At 32.7% G+C, this 18239-nt stretch overlaps 1 protein-coding gene across 1 annotated transcript in view; it reads right to left on the bottom strand.

Annotated features, from left to right (window-relative positions):
* The window catches only part of Tbca (tubulin folding cofactor A), a 66810-nt gene that overhangs the window by 14049 nt on the left and 34522 nt on the right, over positions 1–18239 (bottom strand). Inside the window, exon 2 of the mRNA XM_076857097.1 lies at positions 4427–4532. Coding sequence (XP_076713212.1) covers positions 4427–4532 — 106 coding nt within the window. The remainder of the gene's footprint in view (positions 1–4426; positions 4533–18239) is intronic.

Here is an 18239-nt window from a genome sequence, read left to right as displayed (position 1 = left end):
CCAGTATATAATTTTTTGTTGTTGTTGTTTTGTTTTTGTTTTTGGTACTGGGGATTGAACCTAGGGGTGCTTTACCTGAGCTATGTCCCCAGCATTTTTACTTTTTTATTTTGACATAGTGTCTAAGTTGCTGAGGCTGGCCTCAAACTTGTCTTCCAAGTCACTGGGATTACAGTCATGTGCCACCATACCTGGCCTGTGGCTAACATTTTTAAGTAACAGTGAGAACACAGTATTGAATAATTAAGCCTTACTTACAAAGTAGTGGTTTTATTATAAAATGGTAAGTATATAAATTAAACAGGTTCTATGATAACCTGTGAATTATTTGTAGAATTTTACTTTAGAAAGGTGCAAACACATTTATTCCCCATTCCATGTAACTTAAAACTTCCCTTCTATCTCTAGGGCTACTGTTTTAGACTGTTTTTATTATACTTTATAGTTAATTTGCTCCTTAAATTGCTAGTACTTCTTCTTTCCCTTTTCCCGATCCCTTTCCTCTACTCTATTGGTCTTCCTTCTGTTTATTAGTTTTCAATTGGTGCATTATAGTTATACAAAAAAGTGGAATTCACTGTGATATCTTCATACATGTACATAATATAATTTAGTCATATTCATTCTGCCATTCCTTCCTTTCCTGTCACCCTCGTCTTCCCCACTTAATCCCATTCTTCCACTCTGTTCTCCCTTCTATTTTCATGAGACATCTCCCCACCCTTTCAAATTCTTTCTCTCTCTCTAGCTTCCATATATGAGAGAAAACATTCAATCCTTGACTTGCTGAATCTGGTTTATTTCACTTAGCACAATGCTATCCAGGTCCACCCATCTACCAGCAAATGCCATAATTTAATTCTTGTTTATTGCTGAGTAAAACTCCACTGTGTATACATATCACATTTTCTTTATGCATTCATTTGCTGACAGGCACCTAGGCTGGTTCTGTAACTTGGCTATCATGAATTTTGCTGCTATAAACATTGGTATTTTAGTTCTTTTGGATAAATACCAAGGATTGATATATCTGGGTCATATGGTGGTTCCACTCCTAGTCTTTTGAGGAATGTCCATATTGCTTTCCAAAGTGGTTATACCAATTTGCAGTCCCACCAACAACACAAGTGTACCTTTCCCCCCACATCCTCATCAGCATTTGTTATTTGTATTGTTGGTGAATGACATTTTAACTGGAGTGAGATGAAATATTAGTATTGATATGCATTTCCCTGATTGCTAAGAATGTTGAACATTTTTCATGTATTTGTTGTCATTTGTATTTCTTCTTTTGAGAAATGTCTATTTAGTTCATTTACCTTTTTATTGACTGGGTTATTTATTTATTTATTTATTTATTTATTTTGGTGTTAAGTTTTTTGAGTTCCTTATATATTCTGGACATTAATGTCCTGTGGGAGGAGTAATCACAAAGATCTTCTCCCATTCTACAGACTCTCTCTTCACCATCTTTATTGGTTCCTTTGCTGTGCAGAACTTTTTAATTTGAAATCATCCTACTTATTGATTCTTATACACACACACACACAGAGTTTATTTTTATGTGGTGCTCAGAATTGAACTCAGTGCCTCACATATGCTAGGCAAGCGCTCTATCACTGAGCCACAACCCCAGCCCTACTAATTAATTCTTGCTTTTATTTATTTTAAAACCAGTGATGAAAAGAGCAGGGCAAAGAAAAAAAAATGAGACCACCAGCTTTATAACTACAAATATAAGTCTAGTGCTGAGGCTGGAGCTCAGTGGTAGAGTACTTGCCTATCATGTATGAAGTCCTGGTTTCAATCCCCAGCACCACATAAAATAAATAAAATAAAATAAAGGTACTGTGTTCATCTACAACAAAAAAATATTAAAAGAAAAAATAAGTCTAATAGGGTCCAAAAAGGACCTGGATAAAATAAAGGTATGTACTATGTCATATTTTCTCAAATAAACGATAGAGGACATTAAAGTGAGGGGTACAATAGTAGTATATACAATCATTTTAAGAATCAAAAAGTTACATTTCATAGGTAATTCCACATGAAAAGCAGTTAGTTCGTAAAGTTCAACATACTGGGGACATTCTGTGTCTATAAATCTATTTACTAAACCTCCTTCAATTTGGGAATAATGGACATACTAATATCCTTTACATATGAAGAAATGCTATCCATACATAGAGGAAGTCAGGCTCTTCTTCTAGTTCAAGAAAATAAGAAAGTTCTCTTCCTGGATAACCAAGGAAAATCCATTTTCAGTGATAAATTTTGATTAAAATCTGAGTTAAGGGCATTATTACCATCTGGAACATATTTACATAGTAAAAACTAAAGTTTTAACACATTATCTGTAGAAGATATTTCAGACTCTCCATTTTTGAGCATCATTTAGATTTTATTTTAAATGCACTGTAAATTAGATTTTAAATAGTAGAGCAAATGATATGATGCACATTTTAAAGAACTCAATCTGGCTGTTGGGATGGAAAGGAATAGAGGATGCCAAGAGTCAAAGAGGTATACCAACTAGGAGGCTTTTGCAATAGTTCAGGAAGAGATAACAGTATAGTAGACTACAAAGATGACAGTAGAGAGACAAGTAGAGGGAATAAAAAATAGGATCTGGTGATGTTTGACAGGATTATCAGAAACAAAGAAGGACCCAATAAATATTTGGCTTGGGTATCTGGATAAGTGAGTTCTTTCTTTTTTTCTTTTCTTTTTGGAAGTAACCTGGGTTGGAGGAAGATTTTTATTTTGGACACCCAAGAAGATATGTAAAATAGGTAAACAGTTAAATGTGTATATCTGGAGTGGTCAAATCCACAGATATAAACTTGAGAGTCAGTGGCACTAGAATGAGTGTCAAGTAGGGATTCTGGTTTTTTGTTTTGTTGTCTTTTTAAATACTGTGTTTAGACCAGTGCTTGGCTCATAGTAGGTGTTCAATAAATTTTACTGAAGTGAACAAATAAATGGGCATAAAGATGGCATATATTGAAGTCTATGAGATGGTACAAGAATACCCAGAGAGGAATTGTATAAAAGTATACATGTGGAAAGAGATAGGTTCAACAAAGCAAACTGGAAAATAATGATAGTTAAACATGAGAAAAATTGGGAGGCTGTTCTATCAAATTTGCCCATATAAAAGAATAGGTGTAGTGGTGCATACCTGCAATCCCAGCAACTACAGAGGCTGAGGCAGGAGGATTGCAAGTTTGAGGCTACCCTCAGCAACTCAGAAGGCCCTGTCTCAAAATAAAAAATAAAAAGGGCTAGGGATGTATGATCATGTATGAAGTCCTGGTTTCAATCCCCAGCACCACATAAAATAAATAAAATAAAATAAAGGTACTGTGTTCATCTACAACAAAAAAATTGGCTCAGTGGTTAAGTACCCCTGGGTTCAATCCCCAGTACCAAACAAAACAAAAAAACAAAAAACCAACAAAAAAAGCCCCAATATTTCAAGGAGAAAGTGGTTACTTGTATCAAATACTATTGAGGTACGAAAGATGAGAACAAAGAAATGATAACATCATTGACAGTTACATAACCGGGGCTAATGCACACAATTCTCTCTCATAGGAAGGAAGGTATTATGGGTACAGATGCAGGTAGAATGATAGATTTTGTGGTGGAAACACAAGGAAGTTCCCTGACAGTTTTTATTTTTTCAAGAAATTACAAAACAAGTGTCTGCTGAGGGTAAACATTCAATAAATGCTTCAATGGTGATACAGAAGGTGCTATGGAAGCATAAGGGATGGACCCTTTTCTGTGTAGAGGTGGATGTAGAGGAGGCTTATAGGATGAAACAGGAATTAATCTGGAGCTAATAGGTTAAAAAAGGAGAAGGGAAAGCATCCCAGATATGGGTAACATTTTAGAGGCAAAGAAGAAAGGACATATTTAGGAAATTAAAAGGCAGACACCTAAGAGGTCCAGGTAGGGACTGATGAAAGTTGAGGTTAGAGAGATAAGCAGATGCCAAAATCAAGACATGAAGGAGACCAAAACTGGTCATGACACAATCGGAAGTAGTCACTGAGAAATGCAATACATATTTTATTTTGGTGAGCTTCCCATCAATTTGGAGAAAATATTTCTAAATTTAAATATGTAAGTATATTTAACATAAGATTAGCCCATTTTTATATTTAACATTTAGAGAGGCTGTACAGCTTAGTATACAGTTTCTAGAGCCAGAATGTTTACGTTCTCAACTATGCTACTTAGCAGCTGTGTGACCTTGGGCATTTATTTCACCTGTGTTTAAGTTTCCTTTTCTTTAAGTGAAGGGTTTAATGGGAAGAAGTAATTAACAGTACCATCTTAGAGGGCTGCTATAAAGACTACATTAGCTGATATGGTATTCTAAATATGTTAGCTATTACTATTTAAGATACAATTTTACCTGCTTTTTAATGGCATAATTTTCACCATCTTCAGCTTTCATTTTTTCAATCTTTTCTTCTTGTTGTTTTGCTTCTTTTTCATACATCACTTTTTCTTTGACCAATCTACAAATAAGCCAAAAATGTTTCAGAGAATTAGCTTCTTCTCTAGAGAATAAACCACACTTAACAAAGAAACAATGTAAATATAAAACAAACTTAAAATATAAAGTTGATGGATTAGATGGGGTGGGAAAAAGGAAAAAATACTTTAGCTATAATGTAAGATGATCTTTGTGCTCTTAAGCCTTCTATCTAATTAATGCAAGTGCAATCTATCAACGCATGAAATTCTTATTTTTAAAATTAAAAATGTGTTCCACTTTATTCTATTTACAATGTGAAAAGAATACTCAAAATTATTGTGTACTAACATTTCTGTCTTGATTTGTGTGTGTGTGTGTGTGTGTGTGTGTGTATGCACACACATGTGCTTGCTCTGCTGGAGATAGAACTCAGGGGCTTTCACATGCTAGGCAAAAGTTCTACCAGTGAACTACATCCCTGGTAAATTTGGTTTGATTTTTGATTAAAAAGTATATATTTTAAGGGTTGGGGCTGGGGCTCACCAGTAGTGCATTTGCCTGGCATGTGTGAGGCACTGGGTTTGATTCTCAGCACTGCATATAAATAAAGTACAAATAAAGGTCTATCAACAACTAAAAAACAACAACAAAAAACATGTATTTTCTCTGGTTCTTATACCAGCTACAAAAGAATTAACTCAAAATGGATTGAAAAATCTAAAGTTAAAAGCTAAAATTATAAAAGTCTAGGATGAAAACATAGAGGTAAATCTTGGTGACCCTAGAGTGGGCAACAAGTTTTCGATATGACAGCAAAAGCACAGGCAACAAAAGAAAAAAAAGATAAATTAGTCTTCATCTTTGATTAAAAATTTGTGTGCTTCAAAAGGAACTACAGAATGGAAGCAAATATTTGCAAATCGTACACCTGATAAGGAATTGCATCCAAAATATACAGAAAACACAACTAAACAAATAAGTCAAATAACTCAATTGAAATGGACAAAGGATTTGAAAAGACAGTTCTCTAAAGAAGATACACAAATGAGCAATAAGCACGAGTCATTAGTCATGAGTAAAATGCAAATCAAAACCACAGTGAAGTAACACTTCATACCCATTAGGATCAAAAAGTCAGGTAATAAATAACATATGTTGGCAAGGATGCAGATAAACTGAACTATGCAACACTGCCAGCAGCGATGAAAACTAGTGTTGTTGCTTTGAAAAAGTTTGGTGAAGCCTCAAAAAATTAAAGCTATCTAATATCCCAGTAATTCTATTCCTAGATATGTACCATAAAGAAATAAAAACACTTGTCTACATATGTCTACAAAGATTTGCCATAGCATTATGTATAATGGCAAAACATGGAAACAACCCCAAAGTCCATTTCAATGAATGGGTAAAGAAAATGTGATATGTCCATTCAATATTTGGCAATAAATAGGAATAAAATACTAATTTACACTAGAATACAGATGAAGCTGGTAAACATTAGACTACTGTGAAAGAAGATAGTCATTAAAGGCTACTTATTGTATAATACTATTTTATAGAATAAATCCAGAATAGGCAAATATAGAGACAGAAAGTAGATGAATGTTTGCCTGTAATTGGGGAAGATACAGTAACTGGAAAGGGTATGGGTTTTCTTTTTGGAGTGATGAAAATGTTCTAAAACTGATGTGACTGTTGTATAATATAAATATACTAAAAAGTAAAGAATTATAGACTTTAAATGGGTAAGCTGTATAATGTGAATTATATCTCAATAAAACCATGATCAAAAAGGAAAACAAAAGTAAAGTTTGTGATCACAAAATCAGTGCAGGAGAAAGTTCCAGGTACTGATACCTCAAGCACAACAGCTAAACAGGTAAATACTATGTATTGCCATTGTATTTGTAATTTTAAATTACTTTCACAATAATTTAATATTAAGATAAAAATATATATCCTCTGAGATTCGAAGTAAAATAATTGATTCATATCACTACATATACTTGTCTAAAAGTTCCTTTTAAATAATAAGAAACAGTACAGAGAAGGCAAATTGCCAGTCTGCTTACGTGAAATCTAAAGATGGTTCTGACTCACAATATTAAAAACAAAGAAAAGACAGAAAGGGAGAGAACAGAGCAGGGGGAAGGGGGGACACAACCTAGTTTTTCTTGAGTGTTTCATTAGGGAACATGGGTCCTGCATTCTCATTGCAGGCTGGAGCTAAATTGAGGCTATGCCTCTTTTAAATGGGTCAAATGCTATTCACTTTGCCCCAATTCACATAACTTCCCATTTTCCAAATACTCTGGCCTTAACATTTGGCCTCTAAAAAGCATTTGAGTTTTTGATCTTGCATATCATCAATGCAACAATGTTATTTTTGTCTTTATTATCATTATATAATTATGATTCTTATTAGAGTATCAGGTATACTCAGAATCCACTGGATTAGCAATAAGACTTTCAATATCTGTACACGTTTTTGGCTATAAAACATCCCTAGTGAAAAAATAGCTGGAACTGGACATCTATACGAGAGCAACACAATCCACAACATTCTATCATAATTCAAAAACTTTTTCACAGGTTGGCAAACGTGGTCAGGGAACCAAATCTGGTTTGCTATCTGTTTTTATATAACCTAAGAAGTATGAATGGTTTTTGCATTTTTAAAGGATTAAACATTTTGTGAAATGTGAAAATTATTTGGAATTCAAATTTCAGTGTCCATAAAGTTTTAGTGGAACACAGCCATACTCATTCATTTATGTATTGTCTATGACTAGTCATGCAATGACAGCAAAGATGAGTAGCCAAATGGCATGGTATGCGAAACCTAATATTATTTACTCTCTCTATTCTTGTACACAAAAGGGTTGCTGATTGCTGACTTGGAAGATTGCCACTTAACTCTACTCAACCTCTAATTAACTTTCTTAACTTTTATTACACCACACTGTAGTCAGTTTACTTGCTGGGTCTTGAAGACAGGATGAGGTAATATTCATATTGTATGCCTCATCTTCATATATAACATTCACTATAAACTCAGTGAATAAAAAATTATGTCTAAAATTTCACTATTGCCTCTTAACATTATCAAAGAAATACATGAAACAAGTGTGACAAAAGTGATTCACAATAATTGAGAAATAAGAATAATGTGGTGACTTTTGAGGAAATATATAATGGAAGAGGAGGAGTCTATGTGTGGGACCACAGACTATTAATCCCAACCATCCTACCCCATTGTGCTTGTCTACTGAAAACAGCAGCAACGACTCCAGCAAAATTGAAAAGATACCTAAATATACACCACATCTGACAGGTAAAGGTGTTGAATATTTTCATGGCCTTTGGGATATCAAAACAAATAAAACTGTTTTTAAAATCACATTTTGGGGCTTTGGTTATGGTTATGGCTCAGTGGTAGAGCGCTTGCCTGGCATGTATGAGGCACTGGGTTTGATCCTCAGCACCACATAAAAATAAACAAATAAATAAAAGTCAGTGACTAAAAAATATTTTTTTAAAAAGTCACATTTTGTAAAAAGACCTGGGAAGAAAAAAAATATTGGAAAGCAAAATCTCTACTCTAAAAAAGAAAATAAATCACCTAGTTAGTGAGAATCCAATAATGCCAGCATATAAAATTAAAGTGAATAAAATGCTTGGGCAAGATGTAGAATGAGAAACAGAAAAGGGAAACCAATGTATTGATGACAAGTCACATGGTATTTAAGAGGTTTATAGTATATATACAACTTGAACTTCAATAGATATTACCAATTTGATTTCCAAAGTGATTTTATCAATTGATATCAAAATTGCAAGGTAGGAATTTTCCTACTTGTTTGGCATCCTGGTGAACTATTGAAATTGTCAGAATTATTAAATTTCTGACAATTAGAAAAGTGTGAATTGGCATTATATCAAAGTTTGAAATACTAATTTCCCTGGTAAGGTAGAACATCTTTATCTATATTCTTATTAAAATAGTAGTTATATAGATAAGTATTTATTGAATCAATGAGTGAATATCTTTTGGTGAACTTAACTCTTTTCCCCTTTCTAAGGAAGGCTAAGATTTAATTTAAAAACTCAAGTATATACAGCTACAATTTTTAAATTTGTTACTAAAATATTTTTCTGTAACATTTTTTATGTTCCTATAAATATAGAAATATATGAAAGATTATAAAAAACAAAAATTTAAGTCATTCATAATCCCATTGCCCAAATTCCTACTGACCCAAAATGCACATAATTCTAAAATCCAATAAACTATAAAAACAAGGTTTTTATTAAGCTTGACACAATCTTTTTAGCAGCAGTTTCACCTCAATTGACATAAAAATTATGGATTTTATGTATACTACTTAATGTGAATAGTCACATATTTCACTGCAGAACATTATTGTGATTGATAATAGAGTGTTCTTCTAGATGCTATTAGGTTAATGCACAATACCTTTATAAAATCTAAAAAGAAACTGCAATTCAGAAACACATATGGGTCAAAGGATTTTTGTATATGGGATTATAAACCTGTATTAACATATTGGTATTTTCCATCAGATTTTTCATCTCAATATGTATGTGTGGAATTTTAATACACATTAAAAATAATAAGATATCATTTTTAATGTCATTAAATATGCTTTGAAAATATAGCTGTTAGTGGCTGCAAAGGATTTCATGGCACAGATATGAAAGCTTATTTAAGTATTATCCTATTTGATATTTAGGCAATTCCCATGTTATATACAATACTGTGATGAACATCCCTACCCATGAATTTCATCAACATAGAATATTTTCTTATTGAAAATGTTTACAGTATGTAGTACACAACCTGAAATCAGACTAACCCCCTTCCCAACAAACCAATGATCATTTACTAAGATTTTTTTTCCTACTAATGTGATAGGCCACTTTGGTCATTCATCATTTGTGAGAAACAAAATACAAATATTAAACAAATCTATCCCTATTTTAGTTCATCATTTGATATTTTAATTTTATATCTTTTTAGCAAAAGCTCTGATGTGCTTATTAAAAGCTTATGCTAAAAAGATATACGTATAAGAAAAAAGTAGATTTTTTTAAAAGAGAATAAAATTTTCCAGAGCTGTGGGGGAAAAAAAACCAAACAAACGGGATCAATGGAAAAAAAAATCTCATCCATGTACATTAAGAATTTCCAGAGCTCCTAGAAAATTAAAGCTTTCAAAAAGAGAAGAAATAGGTCACCTAGAGAAAAAAGAAGAATCAGATTGACATTATATTTCATATTAATAACACAGATGCCAGGAGACAATGGAGTAATCCTTTCAAAGTTCTGAGAGAAAATGATTTATAACTCTGGATTTACAACTATAATAAAGGGTGATAGAAAAATTCATTAACACATTTCACAGTTATTTATTGAGGGGCTACTATATGCCGGGTATGATTTTATGTACCAAGGATATAGTAGTGAATAAAACACAAAACTTAACAGTACTTTTTAGTGGGGAAATAAAGACAAAAATAAGAAAAATATATATAGAAAGGTAGAATATGATAAGTACTCTAGAGAAACAGCAATAAGAGGTTGGTAATACAGGGGGACTACAATTCAAAATAAATAATCAGAGAAGGCCTCTTTCAAAAAAGAATATGAGTTAAGATCTGAAAGAGGCAAGAAGTCATGCATACAGCTGATGGAAAAAGTTATGAACCAATGGAACTTTTTAGAGTCATATAAAAATTCAAAAAGTTTATCCACTATGCCCCCTGAGAAATTTGCTTTATAATATACCTAGCAAACTGAAAATGAATATCAAGAAGTCATGAGACCAAGAAGCTATGTTTGACATAGAGTAACAGTCAAATGAAGGGGGGTAAAATCCCAAGATCTAAATTGCTATAAGTCTGGAATACAACTGGTCTAAATGGAAATCTTAGTGTGAGCTCATGTGGGAGAATCTTTCAAGAAGAATGGAATAGATTCTAAGGAGAGATGGTGAGTAAGAAGATAGAATATATTACTAGATAAAGAAATAATGTTTTTTTTCCTTTCAATTAAAAAATAAAAAATTAGGAACTCTAGGAATCCTTCCCAATGATTATGATTGTAAAATGAAGCTACTGATGAAGAAGAAGAGAATCCATTTAGTCAGAATTTATAAGAAAAAAAACTACTTTTTTCTTATACTATATCTTTTTAGCATAAGCTTTTAATAAGCACGTCAGAGCTTTTGCTAAAACGATATAAAATTAAAATATCAAATGATGAACTAAAATAGGGGTAGATTAGTTTAATATTTGTATTTTGTTTTTCACAAATAATGAATGATCTTTTAGGCAACACAGGATGCATTGAGAGAAATACAATCCTATATTCTATACCACAAAGTGAAATAATTATAATGCACTTATTCAATTTCAACAGACCTGCAAGCAAAATACCCGCTACCCTGTTTAAAATATTTGCATTTTAAAGTTTGTTTATAGGCTAAGCAATGTCTAATAAAAGTTTCTAAAAAAAAACATGATATTTAGTGGCTAACATGACCCCTGGTGAGCAATGAAACTTCAGCATTTCATAAAAATTTTAAAAATTATAATTCCCTGAATTAAAGCCGTGTTTGAAATTCCTGGTATGGTTTCCTTTTTCTTGACAGATGCAGTTCTCTTCTATTGATACAGTTGATAAAAAGCTCTCCTATTTCTGAAGAAACTAACAACACTTGAGATTTTTAATGTGTAAAAGATGAAGGAAAAGAATAAAGTTTCACTGGGGGCCATTATGAACAGATCTTTGGGGAGTGTACTGCATTTAATACTTGGAATCTTATTTAAGTATTATCCCCATTTTACAGTCTCAATTATGACTTCCCACAATATTTTTTTTAAAAAAAAATCTTTAATTAAAATAGAACTTCATTTTACAACCACAATCATTGGGAAGGATTCCTAGAGTTCCTAATTTTTTATTTTTTTATCATTTTAGAAATGAATAAAATCCAGCGGCTGCATTTCATAAAGGTGGCCAAAAATTATACTAATGAAAATTAATCTGAAGACAGCAACACTAATGAAAATAGGTTGGATAAATAACTTTTAGGTTTTATCCTTTCCAATGGCCATAACTAAATCTATTCTCCCCAAACCAGTTGTTTAGTAAAGTTCAACAGTTTTAACTCAAGAAGAGAGTTATGATAATGGCATCTTACGAAGCATTATATATAACAAAATCAGGCAAAAGATTAAATCATTCAAGAAAAGCTAATTAAAATGATTTTTAAAAGCAGCTAACATAGCAGCCACTTACAATAAGCCAAGTAAGTTAATGCATTGTGTCATTTAATCCTCAAGACAACCCCTACAAAATAGGTACTGTAACCATTCCCCTTTTAGTAATAACTGAATTAAAATTCATGGAGTTTCAGTAGTTTGTTCAAATTCTCACAACTACTAAGTGTCAAAGAATTATTTTATTCTAAAATATAGACCCTTAACCACTAGTGATATATTTTTTTTAATTTTTGTTAATTTTTATGTAGTGCTGAGGATTGAACCCAGTGCCTCATATGCATGCTAGACAAGTGCTTTGCCACTGAGCTGCAGCCCCAGTCCTAGTGATATATTTTTTATTTTTTCAAGTAATCCTCAAATATTTTATGTGTAAAAAAAGTGCTCAATTACGGTAAACATTGTTGGCTGCCTATTCTGTAGGCATTCCTTTGTTTCTTACTTGCTAAAACAATGTATAATCGTCCAAGAAGTCATGCCCTTCAAAGGAAAATATCAATCATAATGGTCCTACTCACTTTGCCAAGTGATAGTTTGGGCATCTGCAATGACTCAATTCTGGACAAAACTTCATAAGGGACATTTCTTCTGGGGGTTCTGTTATGGTTTAGATTAGGTGTCCCTCAAAAGCTTATGAGTGAGACAATACAAGAAAGTTTAGAGATGAAATGACTGGGTAATAAGAGGCCAACCTAATCAGTGCATTAATCCCTGGATAAGGATTAACTTGGTGGTAACTCTAGGCAGGTAGTATGTGGCTGGAGGAGTTATGTCCCTGGGGGTGTGCCTTTGGTGTTTATATTTTGTCCTTGCTGAGCAGAGCTCTTTCTCTCTGCTTCCTTGTGCCATGTTTCCAGTTGCTTTTCTTAGCCACACATTTTTGCCATCATGTTCTGCCTCACCTTATACCCCAAGGAATGGAGTCAGCCGTCTATGGATTGAGACCTCTGAAACCATGAGACTTCAAGTAATCTTTTCCTACTTTAGTTGTTCTTATAGGGTCTATTGGTAGCACTAATGAAAAAGGTCATAATGAGAAGGTCATCATTGCTCTTATATATATAATTTCTTTTCTCTCCTGGACATTGTCACCTCTATATTATCCTTGCCAATTGTGAAAGGCCTGTGGAATCAGGAAGAAATCCAGTTTAAAGGACAGGTCATTCTGTGTTGTCAGGAAACTCCAGTTCTTGATGATGTCACTGAACTACCAAATTAACTAATTCTTTAAAGTATATTACCTCTAGATTTCTTATTGTATGAGGTAATAAATATTCTTACAGTTCAAACCACATGTAGTTTGGTTTTCTATTACTTGAAACTGAAAGGAACTGAAGTACAAGATCATTAGATTGTTCTTCAGGTAAAGAAATAACACTTTTCTATTGTGGACTAATTCATTCTAAACTGATAAATCTTTTAGAAATTGAGGTACCTCATATTTTTCTTCCCATACATAGGTTTGAGAAAATAAAGATTAAATGACCTATACAAATATCAGTTCTATGTTTCTCATTATATGAAGAAATAATCCATATAAATTTTGTACAAAAGGCTATATTTTATACTTAAAACAGTAAAAATTTAACAACTTTTGTTTTTAATAATCATAGTAGTTACTGGTGGCTAATATACAGAATAAACCATATTATTTTCTATTTAAATCATATTTTCAATTTGTAAGATACTTCTGTAACTTCTAGAATAAAAGAATAAAATATCAGGGCCGCTGAATTATAACTTGCAGAATGGGAATTAAGTACCTATACAGTATCATCTATAAAATTACATTTTTGGCATGATGGGGTTGGGAGAGATGTTTAATAGTGCTACAAAGGAAAAAATATGGTACTAGCAAAAGTGTATCTGCTTACAACTAGGGTGCAGCAAGATGTTTTCTAATGGGAAAACACATGAGAACTGCATTAATTAAGAATTCCCTCAGAATGGAAGAATTGAAGGTTGACCTCAGAATCTAATGATTTAGGGGTCGAAGTCTATATAGTAAAAGTGTGGAGTTAAAATTCAATAAGTTTTAGTTATTTTTTACTAATCCTCTTATGGTTGGTTTAAGCCCCAAGTAAAGCCAGGTGCAGTGGCACACATCTGTCATCCCATCTACTCAGGAGATTGAGGCAGGAGGATAACAAAGTTAAAGGCCAGCCTGGGCAACTTATTGAGACCCTGTCTCAAAACCAAATAAAAATGGCCTGTGATACAGCACTTGCCTGGGATGTTCAAGGCCCTAGGTTTAATCCTCAGTACCTCAAATAAAATCTTAAGTGAGATTTTCTACTATTCCCAAACTTTAACGGATAATTGTTGAAGATTCTGGGGTCAGTGAAAAACTAAAGAATTTGTGACAGTATGCTCTCTTAATAAAACTTGTTAAAGTTAAAAACGTTAATGAGATGGGGTGGAAATAGATGTGTTTTTGAAGAGGAAAGCCTCTTCCTTTCCCTCCTCATCCTCTTCCCCTCACTCATTTTCCAAAACCTAACTCCAGCACCCTTGTCTTTTGATAGACCACTTTCCCATCAATACTAACACTTCCCAAAATGACACTATGGATCTTATGTATATTCATAGCATATTTATTATATCATCACTTAGGCTGAAATTTTTGTCTGCTTTCACTCTTGAAAGTGAATACCCTTAAAGGTAAAGTGCCTCATATCAGCACCTAGCAGAGTATGTACCTCACAGATATGTTTACTTAATGAATTTTGAGTTCTCAAAATCAGTCTATGAGGTAAACAGACTATCCACTGTTATCTCCATTTTCAAATGAGAAACTGATTCAAAGAAAAATGATTCATCTAAGGTCAGATGGCCAAGAAATGGTGAAATTGGGATTTGAAATCATGACTTAGAATTTCAAGCATCGATACTTAAAACCATGCCAAACTATTTCCTGTTTAAATCAATTTTTAAAACTTAAATCTCTTTCACCTATTCCCAAAGTAAAATCATTCCATAGTTCAAAATCTGAATAGCACAAAAGAGGACTGAGTAAAAAGGTAATTTATCCCTGGTCTCAGCCACTCAGTTCCTACCACTGGAAACAACATCTTATCAATTTTGTATGTGATCTAAATGAAAGAAAATGAAAGTTTAATTCGATAGTATTTGCTATTTTATAATCTTCCAGTATCTATTAATTAATCCATTAAACTGGAGATGGTTCAAGTTCTATTAACTGCTCAAGTAGAAATATATACTTTAATTAATTTTAATAAAGTTAGCCAAGACAAATTTTGTAATCAGCTAAAATTTTCACCAGATAGGGTTTCATGGCGGTCCTCCAGAAAAGAGAAGGGGACCTCAACTCAGCTGGCAGGCTTTAAAATACACCACAGAAAAAATTTTCAGGACTCACTGAAAGAGGCACAAAGCAGAGTTATCCAGCCATAGAGCAGGATAAGCACTCAAAGGGAGAGGGAATATGGACACTCAAGAGTGAGATGCACTTTGGGGTTCTAGGCTATTCTTTAAAAACAAACTTTGTAAATGGTGAGAATGAGAGGTGGCATGAGCTTAATGAAATTGATTCTTTGGGTCACAGATTGTGCCAGTGGTATGGTTCTTCTCAGAATTTTAATGTAGACATTGTTGTATTAATAGATAATATTTGGACTATACCCACATCATGGGTCTCTAAAAATCTCTTGCTCTAGGTTTTATTGAATTGGTCTAAAAAATACAGTATAAGCTAAGATACATAGGAATTAATTAACTGATTTATGATCCTTTTAAGAATTCATGCCTGGGAGAAAGCATGCCTGGTGAGGGTGCTCATAAAGCCTTTACTGTTTAAAACTTACAGTCCTTTTTTCCCTTCCCTGCTTCTCTCCTTTCTATCTACCTCAAAAGGACACACACCAAATCAAGAGTCAAAACTGTTTTGATATTAAAAAGCTTAGTGATTAATAAATTAATAAATATCAGTTATAATTTTTAAAACAAATATGAAACTAATTATTTCACTAGCTTTCTAAACTGTCTCTAAAGAAAGTTTTGAAATGATGCTGAATTTAAAAAGTATACACTACTGAAAGGGCTAAGGACATCATGAACAGCTTCTGCTTGAGTTTATAGGAGAAAGCCAAAGCTCCTCCCATAGCCACTTCATCTCCATACAAAACATGGACAGTGTTAATTACCACCTAAAAGGATAAATCTTTCTATACATTTGACTTTTTTATCCTCTGATCAGACTCATATCTCTAACTGCCTTTGGGTCTCTATTTAGAGATGTCTATTTAGACATCCCACCAACAACTGAAACAGATTGAAAACTTAGCTTATCATCATCAACTCTTGCTAAAATAATACCCTTCCCAACTTGAGCTGTCAAATGTCAGAATTCTGTTCTCAATCTTACAACCTTTGTGATATTGTTTACTAGAAGCCTTTCATAGTAATTAGTTTGGCTAAGTATGAGACAGACAGAAAGAAGTACGGGTGAAGAAATTCTGTATGCTTTTGTTTTTATTTTTTAAAAAACAACTGTACAAGTACTAGACAAAGTAGGGCTGGCTTGTGAGCATTTCATGGGATAAAGAGCTAAGCTGTCTTCAAGTTTAATAGAGCCAAAAGAGTGATCCAGTTACAAAAAAAAAAAAAGAAAAAAAGAAAGAAAGAAAGAAAAGAAAAGAAAAAAAAGAACAAAAGCCAATTCTTAGATGCATTAAAAGAAGCAAAGAACTTAAAGGACAATAGACAAATAGCACTATATTGGAAAAATCGGCATCTGAACTATTACTATTCATAATTTATTTCCAAAATTATTACATACAATTTAGATCTAAAAGGTACGTCATATGGACACTGTGGCACACATCTATAATTCCAGCAACTCAGGAGGCTGAGGCAGGAGGATTTAAGGCCAACCTCAGCAACTTAGCAAGGCTAAGTAACTTAGTGAGACCCTGTCTCAAAATAAATAAATAAGGGCTGGAAATGTAGCTCAGTAGTTATGTGCCTGTGGGTTAAATCCCCAATATCCCTCAAAACAAACAAACAAAACCCCAAAACAACAAAAAACAAAAGGTACATAAGGCAGCAATTGAAGGTCTACATTGGCAAACTAGAATGTTAGCAAAGGACTAGCAATGTTATCATTCTAGTCTATAAAATAGCTGTTTGCCTATAACCTAGTTGATAGGTCATGAGATATTTTAAACCAATATAGATTATCATAATTAAAACAGGAAAAAATATAATTTGATACATATGACTTTAGTTGACTGATCACTCTTACTTCTCAAGACAATGAAAATTAGCATCTGTTAGGATATTTGAATTTTATCAAATTATAAAATAAGCCAAATTTAATGGTATTTCTCACAATAATTATTCTTGGTGATCCATCAACTTGGATTTTAGTAATTCTAAAGAATTACTAATAAAATTTTGGATTATTACTCAGCAATAAAAAAGAATAAGATCATGGCATTTGTAGGGAAATGGATGGCATTAGAGAAGATTATGCTAAGTGAAGTTAGCCAATCCCAAAAAAAACAAATGCTGAATGTCTTCTCTGATATAAGGGGGGTGACTCAAAATGGGATTGGGAGATCGAGCAAGGGAAGAAGATTACCTCTAGATAGGGAATAGGGGTGGGAGAGAAAGGGAGGGAGAAGGGGAATTGTATGGATGGTGAAAGGAGACTCTCATCATTATACAAAATACATGTATGAAGATGTGAATTTGGTGTCAACATACCTAATATATAATCAGAGATATGATAAATTATGGTATAATGGTGTATCAAGAATCGTAATGCAAAAATAAATAAATAAATAAGTAAAAATTAAAACTAAAAAAAGAAATTTATAGTATTAAGTGTACGCAAAAGAAAAATATGACAAAATCAAAAGGCAAAAAAAATAATAAAATAAAATTTTGGGAGCAGAATCTGAGATTTCCTTAAGTTGGAATGTCTTAGGATCCACAGAATTTAAACAATTCAGAAGAATGATAAAATAATCATTTGTTGCTAATAATTTTCATTAAGAAAAATCCAAGAATCAGTTGGGGTTGTGGCTCAGTGATAGAGCGCTTACCTAGTATGTGTGAGGCACTGAGTTCAATTCTCAGCAACATACAAAAATAAATAAAAGTCCATTGACAACTAAAAAAAAATTTCAAAAAATGCAAGAATAATAAATAATTTTCACAATATACTAAGAGTACACATAAACAGTATTTATCATCTATTAAAGAATCCACATTCAATGTACATTTATTTTGTACTTTTCCACATATAAAGAAGTATTTTTTCAAAGTCCTCAACTGCTTATTACTTTTAAATAATATTTGGTAATGATATTTGTTATAGAGCCTTACTTGACAAATTTAACACATAGTAAATCTGGTTTGAAAACTCAGTAAACATTTTCTTAATTTTTCTAACATTGATTCCCAAAGAGACTAAAGC

This window comes from Callospermophilus lateralis, chromosome 5, assembly GCF_048772815.1.
Source record: "Callospermophilus lateralis isolate mCalLat2 chromosome 5, mCalLat2.hap1, whole genome shotgun sequence".
NCBI lineage: Eukaryota > Metazoa > Chordata > Mammalia > Rodentia > Sciuridae > Callospermophilus > Callospermophilus lateralis.
The sequence above is the reverse complement of the archived record's forward strand: the minus strand, read 5'-3'. Positions and strand labels throughout refer to the sequence as shown.